Here is a 22,234-nt window from a genome sequence, read left to right on the forward strand (position 1 = left end):
CCATTCGCACACTACAATAAGTCACATGCGCTAAAATACCAGATGCGCTAAAATACCAGATCGCACACTACAATAAACTGGTTACAAAAACCAGTTTATAAGTCACATGCGCTAAAATACCAGTTTATAAGTCACATGCGCTAAAATACCAGATCGCAATAAATCCAGTTTATAAGTCACAATAAATCCAGTTTATTAGTCACAATAAATACCAGATCGCAATAAATCCAGTTTATAAGTCAAAATACCAGTTTATAAGTCACATGCGCTAAAATACCAGATCGCACACTACAATAAACTGGTTACAAAAACCAGTCAAGCAACTTTTAGTTATTGAACATGTTGTTTTATTAAGTTTTAAACTCTCAGTCAAACATCAGTGAATGTGTGTTTACTGTAAAGCTACTAAAAAAGTAAATTGTTTACTGTTCCATATACTGGGGATATACCAATCTAGTAAACTAAGAAACTTTAAGCAGTGTTGTAGGTTGAACCTATTTCATTTACTAGAGTACTACATTGTGTTTTATGGCGGTTACTGTAAAGAATGTGTAGAGAAGAAAACCAAACTTTTGGCCATTCATATTTCAGTGTGGCCTGTCCTATACATCAGGCAGAGATTCTTCTTTCTGTTATAACACACTGGTTGGCATGCTTTGGACTGTACTACACTCTACTGTTTGTGTCTTGGTTATATATATATATAATACTGTTACATATTGTGAAGGTGCCGGTGGTGACAATGCGGTACTTTGCCTGGTTGCTAAGCAGATGTTGATCCATGAGCTACCACCAGTTTTGATTTTACACTTGAAGAGGTTTAGTATCGGCCCTTTCCAGGTCACAAAGAACAGCAATTATATGTCATTTACTCCTATGCTGGATGTGGCACCTTACTGCAGTAACACTTGTTTGGAGGTATGCCTCAGTGAAATTGTGTACATAGAAATGTTTATTGTCATAATTTTTATTTGTTAGTTTTGTCTTTAAATATGTTGACTATTGTGTATTAATTTTTATGTAGAAATTTGGGGACAGCAATAATAATATCTATTATGGTCTGTATGCTGTTGTCCAACATATGGGAGCAACACTTGGATTTGGCCACTATGTAGCATATGTACGACACAGACCTCAGAGAACCACTGTGCAACCAGTTGGTAAAGGAGTTTATGATCAAAGTGCTGCCCATGATGGTAAATGGTTCCGAACAAGTGACACATCAATCAACTAGTGCAAAAGAGGCTTTGCAGAGGTCAAAAATTGTGAAGCCTACATGCTGTTCTATGAACTTTTGCCTAAAATGTAGAAACTAAATACTAGCTACTATTATAAAGTAGGTATTAGATTTAGTACATTTAGAGAACTCTAAGTTAGGTTTGAATAATTTTATGCTGAATTCGCTTTCATATTAGGCTGTCTTGTATGTTGTTGGAAACTTTGGACACTATTATACTATTATTTTTTGAGACATTGTTTTGTGTGAAGAGTGTTGATGCATTTGCATCTCTTGATATTTGTTGTTTAAATATCTTAAATGGGTGACTTCTAGTATTGCTGTAAGTTGGAAAAGTAAAAAATTGACTAGTGTGTAGGGTTGGGCGGTATTGGAGTTTCGCTTCACGATATATCGTGCAGAAATATATCACGATATTACTATTTATCGCGGTTATTAAAGATGACTGCTATATTAGAGTAGCTGACTGCTTTATTAGGGTATCTCGATCCTAGCTGACTGTTCTATTAGAGTATCTCGATCTTTGTAAAAAAATTTGACTAGCTAGTACTAGGTCCTTGTTTGCAGTAGTATCACGTGATTATTTGAGGTGCATTATAACAACCTTAAGGGCTTAATAAGCTGTCACAAACACTAAAAATCGTAATAATATCGATATCGTGATATTATCGTTTCACCGAAATCTACGCGATACAGATATCGTTTCATTGCAATACCGCGGTATTACTATAATACCGAGAAACCGCCCAGCCCTACTAGTGTGTAGATCATAAATGTTATGGAAAATACTGTAAATTGTAATCATATCACCACGTAACCATCCATACTTATTTCAATGATGACAGGTTAAGCACTTCAATTCTTTCTTGGTATGTCAGATGTTTAATAAATGGAACTAATTTGTAGCCATTCACTACTACTTTTTCTTGGTCTAAAGCATAGAATGGTCCCGAGATAACATTGCCATCTGCGCATTCAAGTTGAGGGGGAACAATTGTTGTGAATAAGCATGTAAATGTTTCCTTGGTGAGATTTACAAACGACTTCTTGATAAGGCCAAAGTACAAATAGCCTTGCTGGTGGCAAATGATGTACGTATGTACCGTAGATAAAATTTCATTTGGTCGACTGTAGTTATACCAAGGTCCTTCTCATTGTTAACTTGTTGAATATCTTGATTACTCATTTCATATACGTAGGGACCTGCCGATTATGCCGGCATAATTATGAGCATAATAGGTGTCTTAAAGCGTTGAGCATAATGCTAGCATAATAGGAAGAATATTTGTGTAATAGTATGAATTCTTGCTTATCAAAGTAGCTATCACAGATAAATCGATATAGTCCAATAGAACAGTCAGTAACTCTAATAGAACAATCATATAGCTGACTGTTCTATTAGAGTATATTGCTCTTTTCTGTAAGATGCAGTTTGACAAGTACTTAAGTTTGTGCTTCAGCCACTTATTATTTATCCATAAACTGGAAATTATTAGCAGAGCATGAGAACTGAAGCATGAATAATTGGGCATAATCTGAGCATAATAAGTAAAAATTTGAGCAGTGCAGCATACATAGCATAAAAGGTAAAATTATGAGCATAATCAGTGGGTTCCTACATATAATAATATTATGTGCTTAGGGTTGAATGCATCCAGGTGTAGTGATTTACACTTAAAAATATTAAAGAACAATTGCCACTTCTCCAACCATTTGTAAAGTTTAATGTCTTGCTGCAAATGAGCTATTACCTTCTAAGCTATTATTTCTATGTACTTTATTGAAATCTTAGTGTCATCTGCAAATAACTACATACGTATTTCACTTGGGAGATGATTAATGTATAGGGAGAATAGAATTGGACCTAATACAGACCTTTGAGGTATGCCACTAATAACATCCAACCAAGCAATTTACAGATACTCTTTGTTTTCTTCTTGTAAGGAAACACTTAATCCAGTACAATAGAGGCCCATCTATTCCATATGCTCTAAGCTTAAATAGCAGCCTCTTAAGACACAGAGTCGAATACTTTTATAAAATCAAAGTACATTACATCCACAGAATCTTCATGATCTAGTGCCTCTGTCCAATACTCTGTTGCAAGCAATAGCTGAGTCATGTATGAATGACTAATTTGGGAAGAAAACCATGCTGCTCCTTAGAAAACAAGTTGATTTTCATCATGTGACTGACAAATGTTGTTTTTAATAATAGAATCAAATAGTTTATACACTGTGGATGTGAGACTGATGGACCTATATTTCCAGGATGGTGATGGTCTCCTTTTTCGTAAACAAGTATCACATTAGCCACTTTCCAGTCTTGTGGAAGAACTCCATACACAAGCGTGGTGTGTTTTAAGGACATAATGGACATACTTAGGATGTCATAAATATTTTCCATACAAACATAAATAATGCACTGTGGTCTGCATTTAGCAGTCACCGTACCTATAATGGTCAGCCAAGAATTCACCAATGAATCACTGTATAGCAATATAATAATTGTTGAACATGTTAGCCTTCTAAATATCTCGTAAATGTGGTTATGAACAGTTGTGCACAACTACGACTGGCATATTATAGCAATGATAACCACGTGTGGTCGTATAATAATTATACTTATGATAATATTAAACTGACTTGAATTGCTCAATTAGTGCTTCTAAGGCATCTGAATAGGCCTGGAGATTCATCCATTATAGTATTGGTATCTTTTCTTTATATTTCTAGAACTAGCTAACTCCTATCTCCACCAAAGGACATAGTTCAGGACATACTGTAGTTTCATTACGTTTAATAGTGTACAAGGTGTCTATTATTAAGCATTGCAGTGACAGTGTAAGCAGCTACAATATTATCTATAGCTGATGAAGATAATGAAAAAGGTGTTGTGTATAACTAGTTAACTACATAGCTACTGGGTATAGCTAGGCTGATGGGGATTTAAAAACAACTAGAACAACAACAACATCGCTAATATTGAAAAGATTTCGTAGACTACATAACTTCAGAAGAATCCAAAAAGATCAAACAAAGGAAATGTGACAATAACACAAAAGAATACAAAGACTAATTACAAGCTACCAAACTAATTACAAGAAACTAAACTACATAATTATAGGCTACACCTAATTAGCTACACTACAAAATCTAGCCAAAATCTATAGTGTCCTCCAAACAAAGAGCATAGTGTCTAAAGACCATATTTCCATAAGGCCACTCTAAGTCATACCTTAGTTTCTGGTCACTCCCTAGCCAACAAAAGGATGCGGGCGGGCGGATGATCAGGACTTCAGGACTATCATAGACTCTTACATATACACCAGTAATACTGTAATGTTATTAATTTTGCTCAATTTACCCATTTCATATTGAGTTTACAACCAAGCTTAACCAACATTCTTATAGCATAAGAAGTTAATTATGCTTCTGCAAAGTGCACCAGGAAAATTGTTGATGGCTAGCTACACTGCTGAGCACAACAATGTGTAGCTAACACTAAGGAAAGGTCTGCTCATGTAGCTACTTTTGCTTTACAAATGAAATGTTTCATTAGCTATGTCAGGAAATTATTATTTATTAGCTAGCTAATAATAATCCAAAACTATATTAACACATCAGAAATTCTTTCAAATGTGAAGTCTTCGCCAACTATATATGCATGCGTTTCTAGCCTTCTATACAGTAAACCTTCAGTAAAGTAGCTGTCAAAGTTTTGAGTTGAGTTGTTGAGTGCTCCAGGCTAGTGTTTTTCAGTGATCATGTGGGAAAGCTAAGTTAATGTTTTAACTAAGGGATGCCATGCACTTGTTAATTTAGGACCATACTTGCAATTATTTAATCATGGAAAAGTTGAAGTTTGAGCTCACAGAATGTTACCGGATTTCTAGTCAGTATATCAGTGATCAGTGATAAGGAAGTCCAAGTTTAGATCCACTAGAAGAGTTACTAGACTAATCATTAGAGGACCACATCTGAATTGTTAGGAAAGTTTAAAGCTATGGTATATCTGATCATTAGGCTAGTGATCAATGCTACATGCATACTGTACTGAAGTTACTTACTGGCAACAGAAGCATTACTAATAGCTATATAGCTAATCAAGGACAAGTCAAAAACGTTATAGTAGTATCTGTCTATTCTAGTATTAGAGTTAAGGGTAGTGTGACTGCTCTATTAGAATCCCTGACTGCTCTATTAGAGTATCTCGATCTTTTGCAGTGTTTAAAAATCACTGTCCTTGGTCACGTACACTTAAGCGCCTGTAATATTAATAATAGTCCTCATAAACTGGGGTTCCAGTTTTCCATGCGGGCGGGTGACCAGAAACTAAGGTTTGACTTGGTGTGGCCTAAAGTAACTGATAAACGTTACAACCAGCGTTGAAACCGGGTCGATCGGGTCATCCGGGTCACATTTTCTCCGGGTCATCCTGGTCTGACCCGGATTGGATCACGTGAGAAACGAAATTGTTCGTTTGACGACGTGGAAACTTCTACTCTTTCGTGAGCCACGCCCACTTATCGCATTACCAACATACGCGAGGGTAGCTATTGTCAGTAAGTGAAGACGTTTTTTTTTTTTTTTTTTGGTCTTCAACGTACAGATAGGCTGAAGTTGCAATATTTACTCAACACGAATCGAACGCTCAAAATGTAGACTCGTTCGCTCGCTCGAGACTAGCCGAAACACGTCTCGGCTTTAATTAATCCGGGTCACATCCGGGTCAAATCCGGATCTGACCCGGATTGCTATCCGGGTCAGTAGTAGTGACCCGGTTTCAACGTTGGTTACAACAATTGCCTCCAAGCCAACTTCAGAGACAGACCATTTTAACCATAGTGCGGTTGTAAAGAGTGGACAAAGCAAAAGGAGACCAAGCACTGAATGATTCACATACTAGGGAAATAAAGTCACCTCCATCATTGGTAACGGATTCTAAACAACGATTGTCCTTAGCTTCCTCACCGACAGCAGCAGCCACCCCAGCCTGAGAAGCAGCAGAGGATATAAAAGCAGGCTAAGTTGTCCACCTGACAGAGAGGTCAAAGTACGCTGGACAACTCAATGAGAAATCAGGGTGATAAATGTCCCCAGGACAACTCTGGTCAGAGGAGGCAATACCTTGGTCCTGGAGAACACCAGGATGGTCTTGGAGTAAGCATGATGTACTACAGTAACCAATGGTGACTGGGACTGCGAAAACAGGGCATGTGGGCACACGATTTTTGCCTACTTTTTCAAACGTCCTTGACTCATAACTTTTAATACCATTATGCTATGGTAATGAAATTTTAAGCCAATAGTAAGCATTTAATTGGCTTTATAATGCCAAGTTACAAAATGCCAATATTCTGTTCCAGGACTGAGATATTACCTGTAGTGTGACAGTGTAGTTTTTGCCCACGTGCCCTGTTTTCGCAGGCCCGGTCACAATGTATCATGGTGTTGGATATGCAATGGGCCATGTGAGCAACCTAGAAGGTGGTCACCAAATTAATCAATCACAGACAAGCATGTACAAAGTGGTGACAAGAGAAAAAGCAGAACACTTAACCACAAGCGAAGAGCAATAATCAAATCGTGTGAAGACAAAGCAAAACCCAAAGAAGGCTGTGGGATTGCCTTCAGCCAGCCACTACTGTTCCCAGAAGAATGAGAGACAGCAGGCAGGCATGTTTGATCATGAAATTTTCAGTTTAAGGTTATCAAAATCTGTGAAAATAATTGATCATCAAGAGAAGTATTCACTTTAGGAGGATACACTGGATGTAGAAATCAATAAATTTTCAAAATAAGAGATAGCACTATCTTTTCCTGGCATGGACAAAGTAGCATCAAAAGTTTCTATTAAGCGAGACACCAAAACTAGGGCTGAATTTAATGATAATTTTCTGAGTTGGCAACAACTGGAGCAGTGATAGAACTTTTAGGATCAAAACTGACAGAGGTGGTAACAACTGGAACAGGACTTGCTGTGGTAGAAAAGGCAGGAGAGAAACTTGCAGAAGTGGTGACAACAGGATCAGGACTTGCTGTGATAGTAAACACTGGAACAAAACTTGCAGAGGTGGTAACAACTGGATAAGAACCAGCTGAGGTAGTAATAAATACTGGATCAAAACTTACAGAGGTGGAAACAACTGGATCAGGTGGTAGTAATAAACACCGGATTAAAACTTGCGGAGGAGGTAACAACTGGATCAGGACTTGCTATGGTAGTAATAAGCCCTAGATCAATACTTGCAGAGGAGGTAACTGTGTTACTCTGAAAACAGTGCTACTCTGAAAGCTGAATCAAAGTTGTGGAAACAGCTTCTGTTAGGATTTCATCCAGGCCAACTCTCATTTGTATTACAAGCTTCATCAGATACCCTGCCTACTCCATTAAATTTATGTCGTTGGTGCATACAAACAGGAACAACTTGTTCTCTTTGTCAGTCGCCTTGTCCTACCTCCCATCATGTGTTAAATGGCTGTCCTGTAGCTTTACAGCAAGGTAGGTATACTTATTGTCATGATGCTGTGTTGTCATGCCTGAATTGCAAGCTTGTCTAGACAATGCTGAAATATTTGCTAATTTGGATGGCAAACGTGCATCAGATTCACCTCCTGCCACAATTCCATCTGCTTTACTAGTATACCCTTACCAGCCTTGTATGATGAAGAACTGAAAACCGTGTCATTACTTGAGTTCACCTGCCCATTTAATTATTATACCGATCTTACTGCCACCCGTCAGTGTGAAGGAAAGCCTGAGTACCAACAAGTCATTGATGAGCTTGATAATTTGGGCTTCGTGAGTCAGTACTACACTGTAGAAATTGGCTGCCTTGGCCATTACTTAATAAAGCCATCATAGCAATGAAAAACATTTCAAATCAAAATTTTATTCCACTCCAAAACAGTACTCAATAGAGCAGCAGCAATTGCTATCACTGCCCAACTTGGACTAATTAATTTAATTGTTTTGTTCTTTGTTTGTTTTGAATCCATCCTTGCCATGGCTACTTTGACTTTGGTGTTGTGGTCACATGTGACCGAGGAATTGTATGTATTGTAACACTTCATCTCATTTGATGGTTTCAAAAACAAACAAAACTGGATCAGGACATGCTGTGATAGTAAGCACAGGATCAGCACTCACATTGGTGGTAACAACTGGAGCAGGAATAGCATCAGTCAATTGTGAGGCTGTATAGAAACTACTGTAGAAATGGCACTACAAGCAGCTGCTGTAAACAGCCCACGTGATGCAGATGGTGATGGCAGGCTCAAGTTGACAAAAAGGAACTGTTTCTTACCATTCTCATCTACGTTATGTTGAAGATAGCAGCATATTGGTTTACCAGCATAACGAATTGTAGCAGTAGTAGTAAAAAGCTTTATAGTGCAATGTTAAAAATACATAATGATACAAGCAGTAGTTATAGCTGCATAAGCAAGTTACACTAAAGGAATCTGGTAACAAGTACTAGACCCTGATGTTATGTGCTTAATTTAATTACTTTTAATAACTAACTATTGTGTGCAAGTGTTTATAACCGATGCTGCAGGGACAAGAAAAATGAAGACTGTGTAAGTTATGCTATATTGCATAAGCAAAATTAATTACGTAACGATGGTCTGAAAAGTACCAAAATATTCCGCATGATTAAAATGGATAGCCGACACGGCGATTTTTGTGAATCCTGATTCTGTGAATCACATTAACAACATTTCCAAGAAATATCACTTCAAGGTATTCACATGACGTTCACTTCACGCGCATTTGTAGCCATGAAGTCTTCCCGGTGTGATGACTGAGCCTAGCTGAACTTGACACCGTAACCAGATCGTCCGGCATCCCTTTCGATTGACGGAACGTAAGTTTTTTGTTGTTGAACTATTCACTTTTATGCATAAATCCTAGTAACGAATAAAATCATTTGTCTTCCAGATGTCTGCTGGCAGAAACTATTGTCTCGCCATCTTTCGCATGCTACTTTGTACTGTATACGTAGCTAGCTCGATCAGTAGTCTATATAGCCATATCTAAACGAGTTATGTACGTGTACACATACACAAATGTCTCACTAAAATGAACTTCCTGCCTACGCGGCAGTCATCAATCTCTGGGTGGTGCCAGACCGCAGACTGTAGCTGTGAAATGGGCGAGCCCATTGCAGTCACGTGCTGATATTGACGATTGGTGTCAAGATGCACTCTGCAGTATTGGAGGTGTAATCTGCTAGCTATCAAATTTCTGTCTCACGTTTCTGTAGCTGGCTACCTGCTTTGAGCTCTCTCGTTGTAAAGAAAGACTTTACAGCAGCACAGCACCACCTTACTTCTCCTGAACCCAGTGATCTACCCGTCAGTAACACCCTCTACATTTCATATACCTATTACCAGAGTTGGGGTCGCTACTCTAAGAATGTAACTCGTTACATATTACTACTTACTTCTATAAAATGTATGCGTTACAGTTTACAGTTACATATTATTCCCAGAAAAATAGTAACGAGTTACGCATTACTTGATACTTTGATGGCTTTAACTAGTAATATTATTACATATTACATTATTTGTTCGTTACAAGCTATAACCGACCTAAATACATGCTCCCAGCCTACAACTACAAATGATACGAGTGAGTTTAGCCTCAAAACATACTTAATTGTAGTATCTTGGTCTCAAGGGCACTCCCATATACTATCATTCTTTGTTCTTGCTTGTACAGCCGTATTCAGTGCTGTCAGGACCCAAAATGCAGCCAATCACATGCTGGATACAACATGCATTAAAAAGAAGTAACGCGTTACAATTTCCTGGCTTAATATCCATTATATATTACTCATTACTTTGCCATGTAATGTGTTATATTACTTCATTACGGCATTAGTAATATTATTATGTAACAAGTTACCCCCAACTCTGCCTATTACCAATTGTGATTATCACTAGTATAACTTTTCCCCCAAGAACAATCCGAGATTGGAATGATTTACCTGGTGACTTGATTGAAAGTATCACTCTTCCCCTGTTTAAATAAATCCAAACTGCAAGCAATAATTAACTCTACTCTTGATTGACTTTTTATAGCAAATATCACTGTTGATATACGTATGATTGTAATGTAATTATTTTTTGGGCTGGTCCAGGGCCCTGGATGCATCAGACACTGTCTGTCTGTCAAGTAAATTAAAATAAATACAGTATAGCTAAGGGGCTCAGTTATAATTACGTTTTAATAACTTGGTAACCATAAGACTAAACTCCTGACCCCTTGTAATTATATTGTACATGTAATTGTCAAATTATTATGACATTTATCTCTCTGCAGTATATAATTTGAATTCATATATAAACAGTTCACAATGTTATGATCTGTCTAGATCAGGGAAGTATCAAGCACTAGGTGTATAGCGGAGTAGATAGTAATGAGCTATGTAGTAGCTATATATAGGGTTATTAGTTTGTCATAACATGCTCTGCAACACCTAAATGCATAAACAGAGTTTCAGGAGCTGAACCCTCCAAGTTGTGTCTGCATGGGTATTGTGTTGATCAGTTTGCTGTTGATTTCTTTGACCCTCATACTTGAAAAGTCATCTTACTACACCTTATACTTCAACCGGACACATAAGATAGCTAAATAAGGGTCCACAACTAAAACAAATGTGCATGAGATTTCAAATCTTTAAGTTTTCAAAGATATTATATAAATCAGAATACCAGAAATAAATTAATGGACTGGATTTTGGAAAAACATTTATCACACATTAGAAGTTTCAAGATATTACTAAATGGCATGATTTTAAAGAATTCAAGTCAGCAAATAAAACTTGCCAAGGATAGCAAGCACACGTATGAAATTTACCCAAGAGATGCATCAGTCTGTTATCTTTCATACCACTTACAGTGTTTGTAGAGTTTCCCACCTAATAAGATAGTAAATCTGAGCAGTTGAACAGGCAAAGTAGTACCACAAGTGCTGAAGGGGAGGGAGGTGGGCAAGAGATAGACTTCAAAATGGAGGGAGATTACGATTGAAGCACAGACACGAGATTACAGGGCTGTGCAAGCCAGGCCCTTCGTAAGGTCAGAAACCACCATTCAAGCCCTCCACACCACCAAGAAAAAGCATGTGTTAAAGCCAGCCTTGAGTAGTTGGAGTAGTACTGAGGGTCAAAATTAGTAGCACAATAGTGTAGCTATCCACTGGTGGTGTTAGTTTGATTTTGCTGGATGTGTGATTTGGATCAGTGTTGTAAAATCTGGTCACATATGACTAACAAGTGTTAAGTACCCACAAATGTACAGAAACTCTATCGTGAGATACGATTTCAGATTTTGAAATTTCTATAAGCTGTACGAGGTTTCAAAAGAGTTGTAGACCCCATGATATAATGTGACTATTACATGCATGGTCAGTTTTGGAAATCTGCCTTCAGATATGAAAAGTTCATAATTATACAACCAAGTACTAAGAATAATAAGAAAAGTGGTTAAAATTACATCATAAATAAATAATAATTTCTCGAAAACTACGGGACCTAGAGACATGAACTAACCTGGAATATATTTGCCTAAGAACAAAGGTACAACCATATAATCGTTGTGCCTGTTTATGCTAATGACTTAAATGTATGTGTAAATTCTATACAACACCCAGTTCCACACCCATGCTTTAATTTCAGTTGGCGCGAAGGAGAAGATTAGCGAACAGGCGGAGTGATTGCAGGAGAGCCAGAGGCCACTTTACATGTAAAAAAAAGAAAAAAAAAGAAACAAGATTACAAGTATGTTCAGGTGGTACATTGAGTTCCAGAAGATGAACAAAATTAAGAGTATATGTTAACATGTTTGTTTGTCGTGTATTATTTTGTATGATTCTGTTCATCCTTTACCTGGTTTGCTAGCTGAATTATTTCTATCCCCAGTGTTCAGTGCCAATAATACATTGCTGCATACAGTTCTATGGTATAAACTACATCTCCTGTATGTTGTACAGTATTGTGTTACACAACATTATGCTATTGCCACACCATTAATGTACTGACACCCAGCTAGCTACCAGTAGTTTTGCATTGGACCTGGCAAACCATTGTGTGGAGAACGTTAACGCCGGTACAGTTTTCAGCTAATAAGTTTGTTTGTGAAGATGCACAGCTCTCAACCTGAAGCCTTTTCAGTGCCAGGAGTGGGATCACTTTGTCACAGAAGCACAATACCTCTTACAACCAGACACTTTCCTGGATACGCTGTGCTTTGTTGTTTTCACTATTACATTCTGCTATACTGGCTATTTGTGAGAGCAGAAAGCTACAGTCAACAGAGCTCCCTGCTGTCTCCACTGAGCTGCGTTTAGTGGAAAGCTGTATTCTTGTTGATTAGAATATTTGTGGTTTTGTTTGTTTACTTTCATTTTAATTTATGTTGTTTTGTCATCACCATGCAATATTTTACTTTGAGACAGAAACTATAAATATTGCCGTAATCAAGAGTTCATAATATAGTAGTAAGTACCTCTAATATTATGAACTCTTGCCGTAATTACATCCCATACAACGAGATTGAGATAACAAACACCACATACACAAAATTTTCCCTTAGGCTGATAATTGCTGTGTGGTTGTGCTAGCTGCTGTTTATTTACCTACATACTAAACTATAGTACTGTACCTATACATAGTTACAGTCTGCAATGCCACCGCACAATGGAATCGTACTTTTTCTTGGTGGGATATCCATTATTTTCTGGTATTGAATTTTTATGCTATTGGAGGTACTGCCATCTTTCACAGTGACCAGCTGCACGCAGCCGTTTGCTCTCCAAAATTTATTTTTATCTTGTAGTATATCATGTTATCATTTTAGGACATATGGCCCAGCTCATATTAAAAAAAAGTTTCTAGTGAAATACCCTGCTTCTTTTATCATTGAGGTCTGCTTTTGGAAACTTCAGCAGTCATGCATATCTTAATCCAGTACCCTGATTCATCCTCATTGATCATTATAATTTTAGGACTGTTTAATGGATGTATAAGCTTCATTGCTTGCAGGCATGAGATTCAATACCACAGATATGAGAGCACGCATTTGCACCTCAACTTGTGAGAATCATGCAGGAGGGGCAGTGACAATGCATTATGTGGTATTGATGGTCGGGTATTCAATACAACGTAATAGTAGAAGGCCCTCACGATTGTAATTGCATATATCACTTTTGTTTACTGTATGTGCATATTTTCCATCCACACACGCTGTGCTGGTTGTGCACTGTTGTACATGCCCCATTTGTAGATTGCTCCATTTGTGGTTGTACGTGGTTGTATGTGCCCCAGGCCTAGTAACAACAACAATAATAATACTTATTATTATTATAAGCTTGCTTTATACTCTTATACTCTGCAACGTGACCTCTCACATGACTGTGTGTGGTCAAATAAACTATTAATTATATCTAGTACTGCCCATTACATGGGACAACACCTTTAGAAATAATAATTAGGCTATAATGACTGGAACTCTGCAAAGGGAGACATCATATCTTAAAAGGGCAATGGTATGTCTGCCCTTGCAGGTATTCTCCTGAAAGTTTACATCATGTGAATGCCATACTGCATTCACCATTTATTATCAGAATCCATAGTAGTGTCTGGTTACACCAATCTGAATCATTTAAATTGGTCTAATCATCTGTAGCCAGCACCCTCTGTACACTCATACACTAGTAGCACTACAGAGACATCACTCCTCATATCTTTTGCTGCCTTTAAGCTTAAAAAAATCTTTGCCATCGTGTAATGTCACATATGGTTGCAGCATTCTTGGTACTGTTTTAAACTTCTAACATCACAGACTCCGCAATTAGAATTTTAGAGAGAATTTTTTAACAATAGATATCACATTCCATGAACTAAATGGAAATAAAATTACAGGCACTTGAGTTAAACACAGCGGATGACTTTGCCTTGAATGTTGATTGCAAAAGACTGTTTTGTATAGTTTCTCACATTGAGATATGTTTTACGTTTATAAGCTACACCCGGAGCTTAGATTGATTTTTTCCAACAACTTGGCCGCAAAGTGTGAGGGCCATAACTCACTTTTAAAACTAGTGTAGCAATCTTGCCCCCTATCTCAGTGCCCCTGTATATCCATACTAATTACCATGGATTTTTGAAATTCAAATTATTGTTGTCTAGAATAGTAAACTACAAAATTGACTTTAAAGTTATGAAAATCATGTTTCTTACTGTAGATTAGGCATGGGGGGTTACTATTCAGTGGACTGGACTACTGGACTGGAACACTGGACTAACACATTTTTGATTTTTGCACATTCTATGGTTGGGTTTACGGAGTCTTGCTAGTAAGTACCCTTAGGGCACCTGCAGCCCACTTTTAAATGCTGAAGATGACCAATGGAATATGCAAAAACTGTCTCTTATCTTAATAATTTTGCTTCATTATGCCACTATACAACACTTATTTCTTACCCTGTGTGTAGTAATGCTGCAGGCAGTGCAGAGAATGGATTGTGACAGCAATAGTTAATCAGCAATCAACTAGCCAGTGGATGGTATCCTTCGGGTTATATCTTTAGAGGAGCAAGCAAGCTAGTCTCGCTGCCAGACTTCTGTCTCAGTGCAGGGGCTTATCAATTAAAGATTATAAGTGCCCATACTGAACGATCTCTAATTGGTAAACCCCTGCACTGAACTAGAGGCAAGTCTAGAGGTCTGGCCATGCGGGTGAGACTAGCTTGCTCCTCAAGCTTGCTATAAGAATATCTCGAAAGATATTGTCTACTGGCTAGTTGATTGCTGGTTAACTAATGTTGTCACATTTAATACACCAGGGTAAGGAATAAGTGTTGTATAGTGGCATAATGAACAGTAGCGAAATTATTAAGAGACAGTTTTCACATATTTTACTGTTCGTCTTCAGCATTTAGAAGTGTGCTGCAGGTGCTCTAAGGGTGCTTACTAGCAAGACTCCGTTAATCCAACCATAGAATGTGCAAAAACCAAAAATATGTCAGTCCAGTAGTCCAGTAGTACAGTCCAGTGTTCCAGTCCAGTAGTCCACTCTACGGAATGGTAACACCCATTAGGCATGAATGTAGGTAGCTGGTATAAGGTTTGTTTTAACAGGCACATCAGTAACATAACTGAACACCACCCATATATATAGTAGTCATTAGTGCTGTGCGATAATCGTGATAAATCGATTATACCAAAGCTCATTATTGTGATAATCAAAATTGTGAAAATTCCATTATCGTGATAATGATAAAATCTGGATATTACTGTTAACTACAAGTGGCCAGGGAAAATTCTCACAAATTGCTTTAGGTATAACTTCTAGTTTTAGTTAGCAGACAAGTCACACAATGATAATAGTATAGACATATTATAAGTATTAAATTTATATTTATATGCGTAAAAATTCATTGTGACAATATAATAAGTTACAGTATCGTGATATTAAAAATTATATTATTGCACACCCCTAGTAGTCATGCAAGCATTCATTGCTGTATTGATTCAGCAATGGAACAATTTCTACAACGTGATCACAGTGATTGCTGTTAAATTGCTGTTAAATTGCAGCAGTAAAAGTAAATGAATACACTATGCTACTGGTAACAGCAGTAGTTGCAATATCATTAACAATTAAACGCATGCTTATTTTAAAAGGTTTATATTTTGGTGCATACATTGGATAACTTTGTACAGTATAGCTATACAGTATATATATATATATATGTGACCGTCTCAGCAAAAACCCGACTTGTTCGCACAAGCATGCATATTGAGAAAATCAAAATTTAAAAATATTTTGTAAAATTACGCATGCTACTAAAAAAACTACGCAAGTTTTTATCGGGCCAGTACTCGAAGAAGGAAGATTTAAATCGATTAAAACTATATTCGCCTGTTTATGGAGAGTTTGAAAATCTTTGTTTCGTTTCTCTAGCTCCAAAGGTATGCGTGTGACGTGCATTTGTTTACGATGCGGTAAATGTAAACAATATTGTCATCGTTTCTTCTACCAAACCGCCTTCGTATCCATATGCGCAAGTATCTACAGGGCTAACACTATACTTTGGTTGATGTACTGATCCATGGTGAATGTTTTAAGCCAAATTGCAACGTTGTAGACTAATCCAAACGGAAGTTATGGCTGCGAATGTAAGCGCCTGTAGTTTATTTTCAGTATAGTCGCTGTACAAATTGATTACCTTGCTCTTCCTACTGTCTAGTGCTATAATTCCAAAACTACACACCACAGAAGGCTGAAACTTTGGTGGTCCATTCCTTGGACACTGCTGATATTGCTGAGTGAATAATTTTTTTTTTTAATTGTGCAAACAAATCGGGTTTTTGCTGAGATGGTCACATATATATATTTAAATCTGCCTATTCAATTCAACTTTGTCACAGCTTGTAAATTAGTTGTATGGTCCCATGGTCATACTACACAGCTAATTGCTAGCACAAAAGACACCGTAAGTCATGCACTTTTTTGTTGCTGTATGGCTCTTGACATTATTCATACTTTGTAGTGCTTCGATTGCTATACTAGTAACATTCTAAAGGCAATTAAAAATTCTGCTTTGTAAGTTTGCATGTTATAAAAGATTAATGATTTACCAAAAGTTGGACAGTGACACATTAAGTTGAACATGTAGAATTAGTGACTGGATTTTGGAAAATCGATCCTAATCACATATTAGAAGTTTCAAGATAACGATTTTAAATAATTCAACTCTCCTAGGATAGGAAGCACGCATATGAAATTTACAATGGAGGTAGACCACAATTGGAGTCCAGAGACGAGATTACAGAGCTGTGCTGGCTCCTTAGTGACTGATATGTAGCAAAATCCACAGAAAAACGTCTGGCCAACATTATCAGGTTGTCCACCAATAAACCACTGATTCTTGTCAAGCCAGGTCCTTCACAATGCCTAAAACTGCCATTTTGAGTTCTACATACCACCTAGAAAAGACAATGTGTTGAAACCAGCCTCGAGTAGTTTGAGTGGTACTGAGGGTCAAAACTACTAGTATGATAGTGTATCTATCCACTGGAGGTGTTAGTTTGATTTTGCCTGATGTGCGATTTGGATCAGTTTTGTAAAATATGGTCAAATATGGAGCACTTTCTGATGCTTACAAAGTTACTTCACTTAGTTGTATTACCCAGCCAAGTGTTCAGTGATTAACAACAGGTACTGATTAAACAATGTTTCTAGTGCTAATCAAACGGTACGGTTGTATTGTTTAAGTAGGAATCCATGTGAAATTTTTACGCGCCGCCCAAAATCCTGCCTTTACAAATCATCCTAGAGATATCTTACGAGACGAAAATCACCTTTATGGAATAGTACTAGTCCATATAATACATAAAACAGCATTAAATACAACAAAACGCTTACGGATGGTCGGATACAGAATTTTTAAAAAATCGCCAAAACTTTGAATTTTAGACTGACTGCCTGACTGCCTGACTGACCACAGTCCCAAGCCTAGAAGCTAAACGAACCAGTGCACGGCCACCATTTTACGCAACAATAATAAACTCACCAGTGGGATGTGTCTTTTGGGGTTCCGACGAGTGTGTGCCCTCTGCACCTTGTCTTTTCTTTTATCTTCAATCAGGTTGCTTGTCTTCTTCATCCAATGAAACCATATCGAGGCGTTAATTTTCCATATCAACGCTTTCTTTAAGTAGCATAATAGATGCCACAAGATTATTTAATGTGCTTAGACTACGCTACTGTACAGAGGAATAGATTATATTCCTTACTGATATAATTTATGACGGAGGGTACTGTACGGAGGTACTGGTACTAGATAGCTTCACGATAGGTCACAAGATCATGCCCATTCTACGCATTATCGATCTATCGATTGAAACCACGATGACACACCCCTTTTGTATTAGCTATATTTCAGTGACCACACACCTTCAATTTGGAAGGGTGACTTGACATACTCTATAATTGATTGAAACCATGCCCCTTTTTGGGCAAGCGCACATCTTGCAGGCTGCCTCGAGATACTCTAACACAGCAGTCACCCTAATAGAATAGTCACATGTTTATAGCTAGCTGTATGCCTTAACCAAAAACTAAACAAACTAGTATATTAAATTAAAAAATAAAGTAGGAATCCAAGCGCCAAAATGTGTGAAACAAGAGAAGAACCATGGTAGCTATTACAGCATAGCTTGGTGGGAAATTCCTACTTTGGCATTGAACACAAAATAATGACTATATGTGACTGAATTTGACAAAACAAGGCTTCGACGCACAAAGCTTTGTTAGGAGATATGGCGATTTTAAGGAATCATTGTGTAATAACTTCCCAGTGCCTACAGCTGTGCAAACAAAATTTGTACCAATTGTTCATCTGTTCACTAGCTATCACTGAGTGGGTGTATACATTTCTGATACCCAAAATTTGCCCTGTTTTGAGCAGCTTTTTTCGAGCGGGTAATAATATCACAGGTGGTAGTAATAGGGTGGGAGGGTGGGGGTGGACGGTGGTCTTAATATACCGGTACAAAATGAAGTAAGAAGACGATTGGAATCCAGGGGCCAAGTTTGGGCTCTCCATGGCCCTCCATGGCCCTCCATGGCCCTCAAATTACTCCAAATTGACTGAGAACACTATTGGCGAGCTCTCTGTGAAGTCCCAGCTCACTACACACCATTATCACAAAGACATGGCCATTTAATGGTGCCAATCTCACACTCGTGGCTTTGACAGGGTCGGAAGAAAGCTGCTACAGAAACCAGACTTGCCAGTGCTGAAGGAAGTACAGTGTGAAATATGATAGTGTATTAGACCAGCAATCCATTTCTGGTAAAATCGTAAGTTTGATTTTGTGTGTGTGGAAGCCTTGTTATATGAAATCCGGTCGCATATCATGCCAAAGTAGGGATTTCCCACTGAGCTATGCTGTAATAGCTACCATCGTTCTTTTCTTGTTTCACTACTTTTTATCGCTTGGATTCCTACTTTATTATTAAATTTATAATTTTTAATATACTATAATATATAGTGCTTGCTAAGTCATGCATTTCCCATGATTATTTGCTTTTTTTTCATCATGAGATGACATGTTTTGTGCAACTTACATCATCAACCACCATCAGAACCAACATCCATGAATTCACATAATTATTTTTGTAGCTCATACCATAAGAAATGGTAACTGTGTGACATATCAGGTGCATGATTTATGATCACTAACATAAGTAGATTCAGAATTTTATACTGTAGCATACAGTGTACATACATTTACATAATTTTTGTTTATGTAAGGTTTGCTGCATTTACTATTATTACCATTTATTCAGGATATTTGCAATCATACAACATGGTTAAACAAGGGTAAGCTTGAGTACATCATAGTAAATCATTTTTTAATGCTGTCACTGTGTATGTTTTAGAGAGGAGCATTCTAAAAGTGCATATTATGAAGAAAATAGTTCAGGTAATTAGCTAATCGTTATACTGTAAGGCCACAAAAACTTATTAGTTTCTCATCCTCCTGTACTCAAAATAGCAGTGCGAGAGGGTGGATTTTTATTTTATTTCTTACTGACTTGACAGCTGAATTAGCTAGCTAAAATGACTCAAAATGCAATTTTCTGTGACTGTTCTAGCAAGGTACCAACTATAAAAGGTGATAATTGGCCTCCCTTAGCCACCAGTGGCACAAACAATCCTTGATGAGATAAGAAAAACGGTGATGCTGGCAGGGATGAGAAACTAATAATGTGGCCTAAACCAAGAGAATTACTTTCATTAAAATGTTCATGCATTACCATACATTGTATTATACTTTTTGTAAGCATCATGTTTTACTGTAGACAAACTTATTCCATGATTCTTTCTATTTTATAGGTGGTGATGATGATAAAGTAAGCAATGGATCATGCATGTGATTAGAGGAACTGTACAATTTCTGTGTGTTTGTAATAGTTGTACATGCCTGTACCATGGCAGTGAGGGATTTGCTGATAAGTGCACCTGATCTGCAGGCAGGTGTATATATACTATAATTATATAGTAGTTAGCATAAGTTTCCAATTATCAGCAGGTACTAATTATAATCACTCGTAAATTATACAGACTACGGAATATATGAAGTTACAGATACGTAATATAATTTTATCTTGGTAACTGGTATGATTTTACATCTAACCTGTATATTTCTCGAAAGGCTGGCCTCATCTTTGTAAAACGTCTGTGAAATGGAGTTATCCAAGGACTGTACATCCCACAAAAATTTCACAATGAACCAACAAGGCACCTGAAAGTTACTCATGAATTTGCAAAATTTACCAATAATTAGTCAATCACTGAAGTACAAATGCCGATAATACATACCTCATGCTGATAATTGGTGTACGATATGCTTTCCAATTTCACTTACAACATGACGATCACTGGCGTGAAATAATTAAAATTTGGTTTGCTACGTAAGTGAATAAAGACTGATCTATTGAATAGTTCAAACTGGAAGTTCATATCTAATCCACAACAGCCAAGCTGTAAAAAAAGTGTGTGGCCCTCAAAAAGGCTATGGTGAAAGAAGATGTGAAATCCAAGGTGGCGGCCAAGAAATGGCTGTGATGGTAGGTTAATGGTAAAAATTTTAATAATGACAATTCAGGTGAATTTTTGTGCCGCTTGGTCCAGGCACAAAATTCACCTGAATTGTCATTATTAAAATTTTTACCATTAACCTACCATCACAGCCATTTCTTGGTCGCCACCTTGGATTTCATATCTTTTTCACCATAGCCTTTTTGAGGGCCGCACACTTTTTTTACAGTTTGGCTGTTTTGGATTAGATTTCATTTCTTTTTGTATTTGTATACTATCTTTTTTCTTTACCACAGGAAGAAGAAAAGATGAAGTAGATGTACTTTAAATATTTTATCAGTAAATGTACAAATTATATATATAATACATATTTTTATTACAGAAATCTCCATGGTGGTTTCTTTTTAACTGAACACTCTACAAGGTGACTTCTTCTATATGCTCTCTCTACAGGGTGAATTGTTTGTAGCTGAACGATCTACAAGGTAACTTCTTCTAGCTGATCTCTCTACAGGGTAACTTCTTCTAACTGATCTTTCTACAGGGCAATTTGTTTGTGGCTGAATTTTCTACAGGGTGATTTCTTTGCAGCTAAACTCTCTATATGGTGATTTCTTTGTAGTTGAACTCTCTACAAGGTAATTTCTTCTAGCTGATCTCTCTATAGGGAGATTTGTTTGTAGCTGAACTATCTACAAGGCAACTTCTTCTAGCTGATCTCTCTATAGGGTGATTTGTTTGTAACTGAATTCTGTACAGGTGATTTGTTTGCAGCTGAGCTCTTTACAAAATGTGACTGAATTTGACAAAACAAGGCTTCGACGCACAAAGCTTTGTTAGGAGATATGGCGATTTTAAGGAATCGTTGTGTAATAACTTCCCAGTGCCTACAGCTGTGCAAACAAAATTTGCACCAATTGTTCATCTGTTCACTAGCTATCACTGAGTGGGTGTATACATTTCTGATACCCAAAATTTGCCCTGTTTTGAGCAGCTTTTTTCGAGCGGGTAATAATATCACAGGTGGTAGTAATAGGGTGGGAGGGTGGGGGTGGACGGTGGTCTTAATATACCGGTACAAAATGAAGTAAGAAGACGATTGGAATCCAGGGGCCAAGTTTGGGCTCTCCATGGCCCTCCATGGCCCTCAAATTACTCCAAATTGACTGAGAACACTATTGGCGAGCTCTCTGTGAAGTCCCAGCTCACTACACACCATTATCACAAAGACATGGCCATTTAATGGTGCCAATCTCACACTCGTGGCTTTGACAGGGTCGGAAGAAAGCTGCTACAGAAACCAGACTTGTCAGTGCTGAAGGAAGTACAGTGTGAAATATGATAGTATATTAGACCAGCAATCCATTTCTGGTA

General features: G+C 37.4%; 2 protein-coding genes across 5 annotated transcripts in view; one reads left to right on the plus strand and one right to left on the minus strand.

The window, feature by feature from the left end:
- The window catches only part of LOC136257451 (ubiquitin carboxyl-terminal hydrolase 16-like), a 96,924-nt gene that overhangs the window by 22,619 nt on the left and 52,071 nt on the right, over nt 1-22,234 (plus strand). The window contains exons 1-5 of one of the 4 annotated variants that reach the window (XM_066050671.1): nt 8,918-9,107; nt 11,925-12,026; nt 19,606-19,639; nt 19,699-19,742; nt 20,156-20,172. The exons of 2 other annotated variants lie outside the window; for them this stretch is intronic. In XM_066050671.1, coding sequence (XP_065906743.1) covers nt 19,626-19,639; nt 19,699-19,742; nt 20,156-20,172 — 75 coding nt within the window. In that variant the 5' untranslated portion in view covers nt 8,918-9,107; nt 11,925-12,026; nt 19,606-19,625. Of the gene's footprint in view, nt 1-8,917; nt 9,108-11,924; nt 12,027-19,605; nt 19,640-19,698; nt 19,743-20,155; nt 20,173-22,234 lie in introns of those variants that run through there. One more of the 4 variants, XM_066050669.1, reaches the window with a different exon arrangement.
- Nucleotides 1-22,234, minus strand: part of LOC136257452 (uncharacterized) — a 226,695-nt gene that overhangs the window by 7,735 nt on the left and 196,726 nt on the right. The window lies entirely within an intron of this gene.

The sequence above is a fragment of the Dysidea avara genome, chromosome 6 (genome assembly GCF_963678975.1).
Source record: "Dysidea avara chromosome 6, odDysAvar1.4, whole genome shotgun sequence".
NCBI lineage: Eukaryota > Metazoa > Porifera > Demospongiae > Dictyoceratida > Dysideidae > Dysidea > Dysidea avara.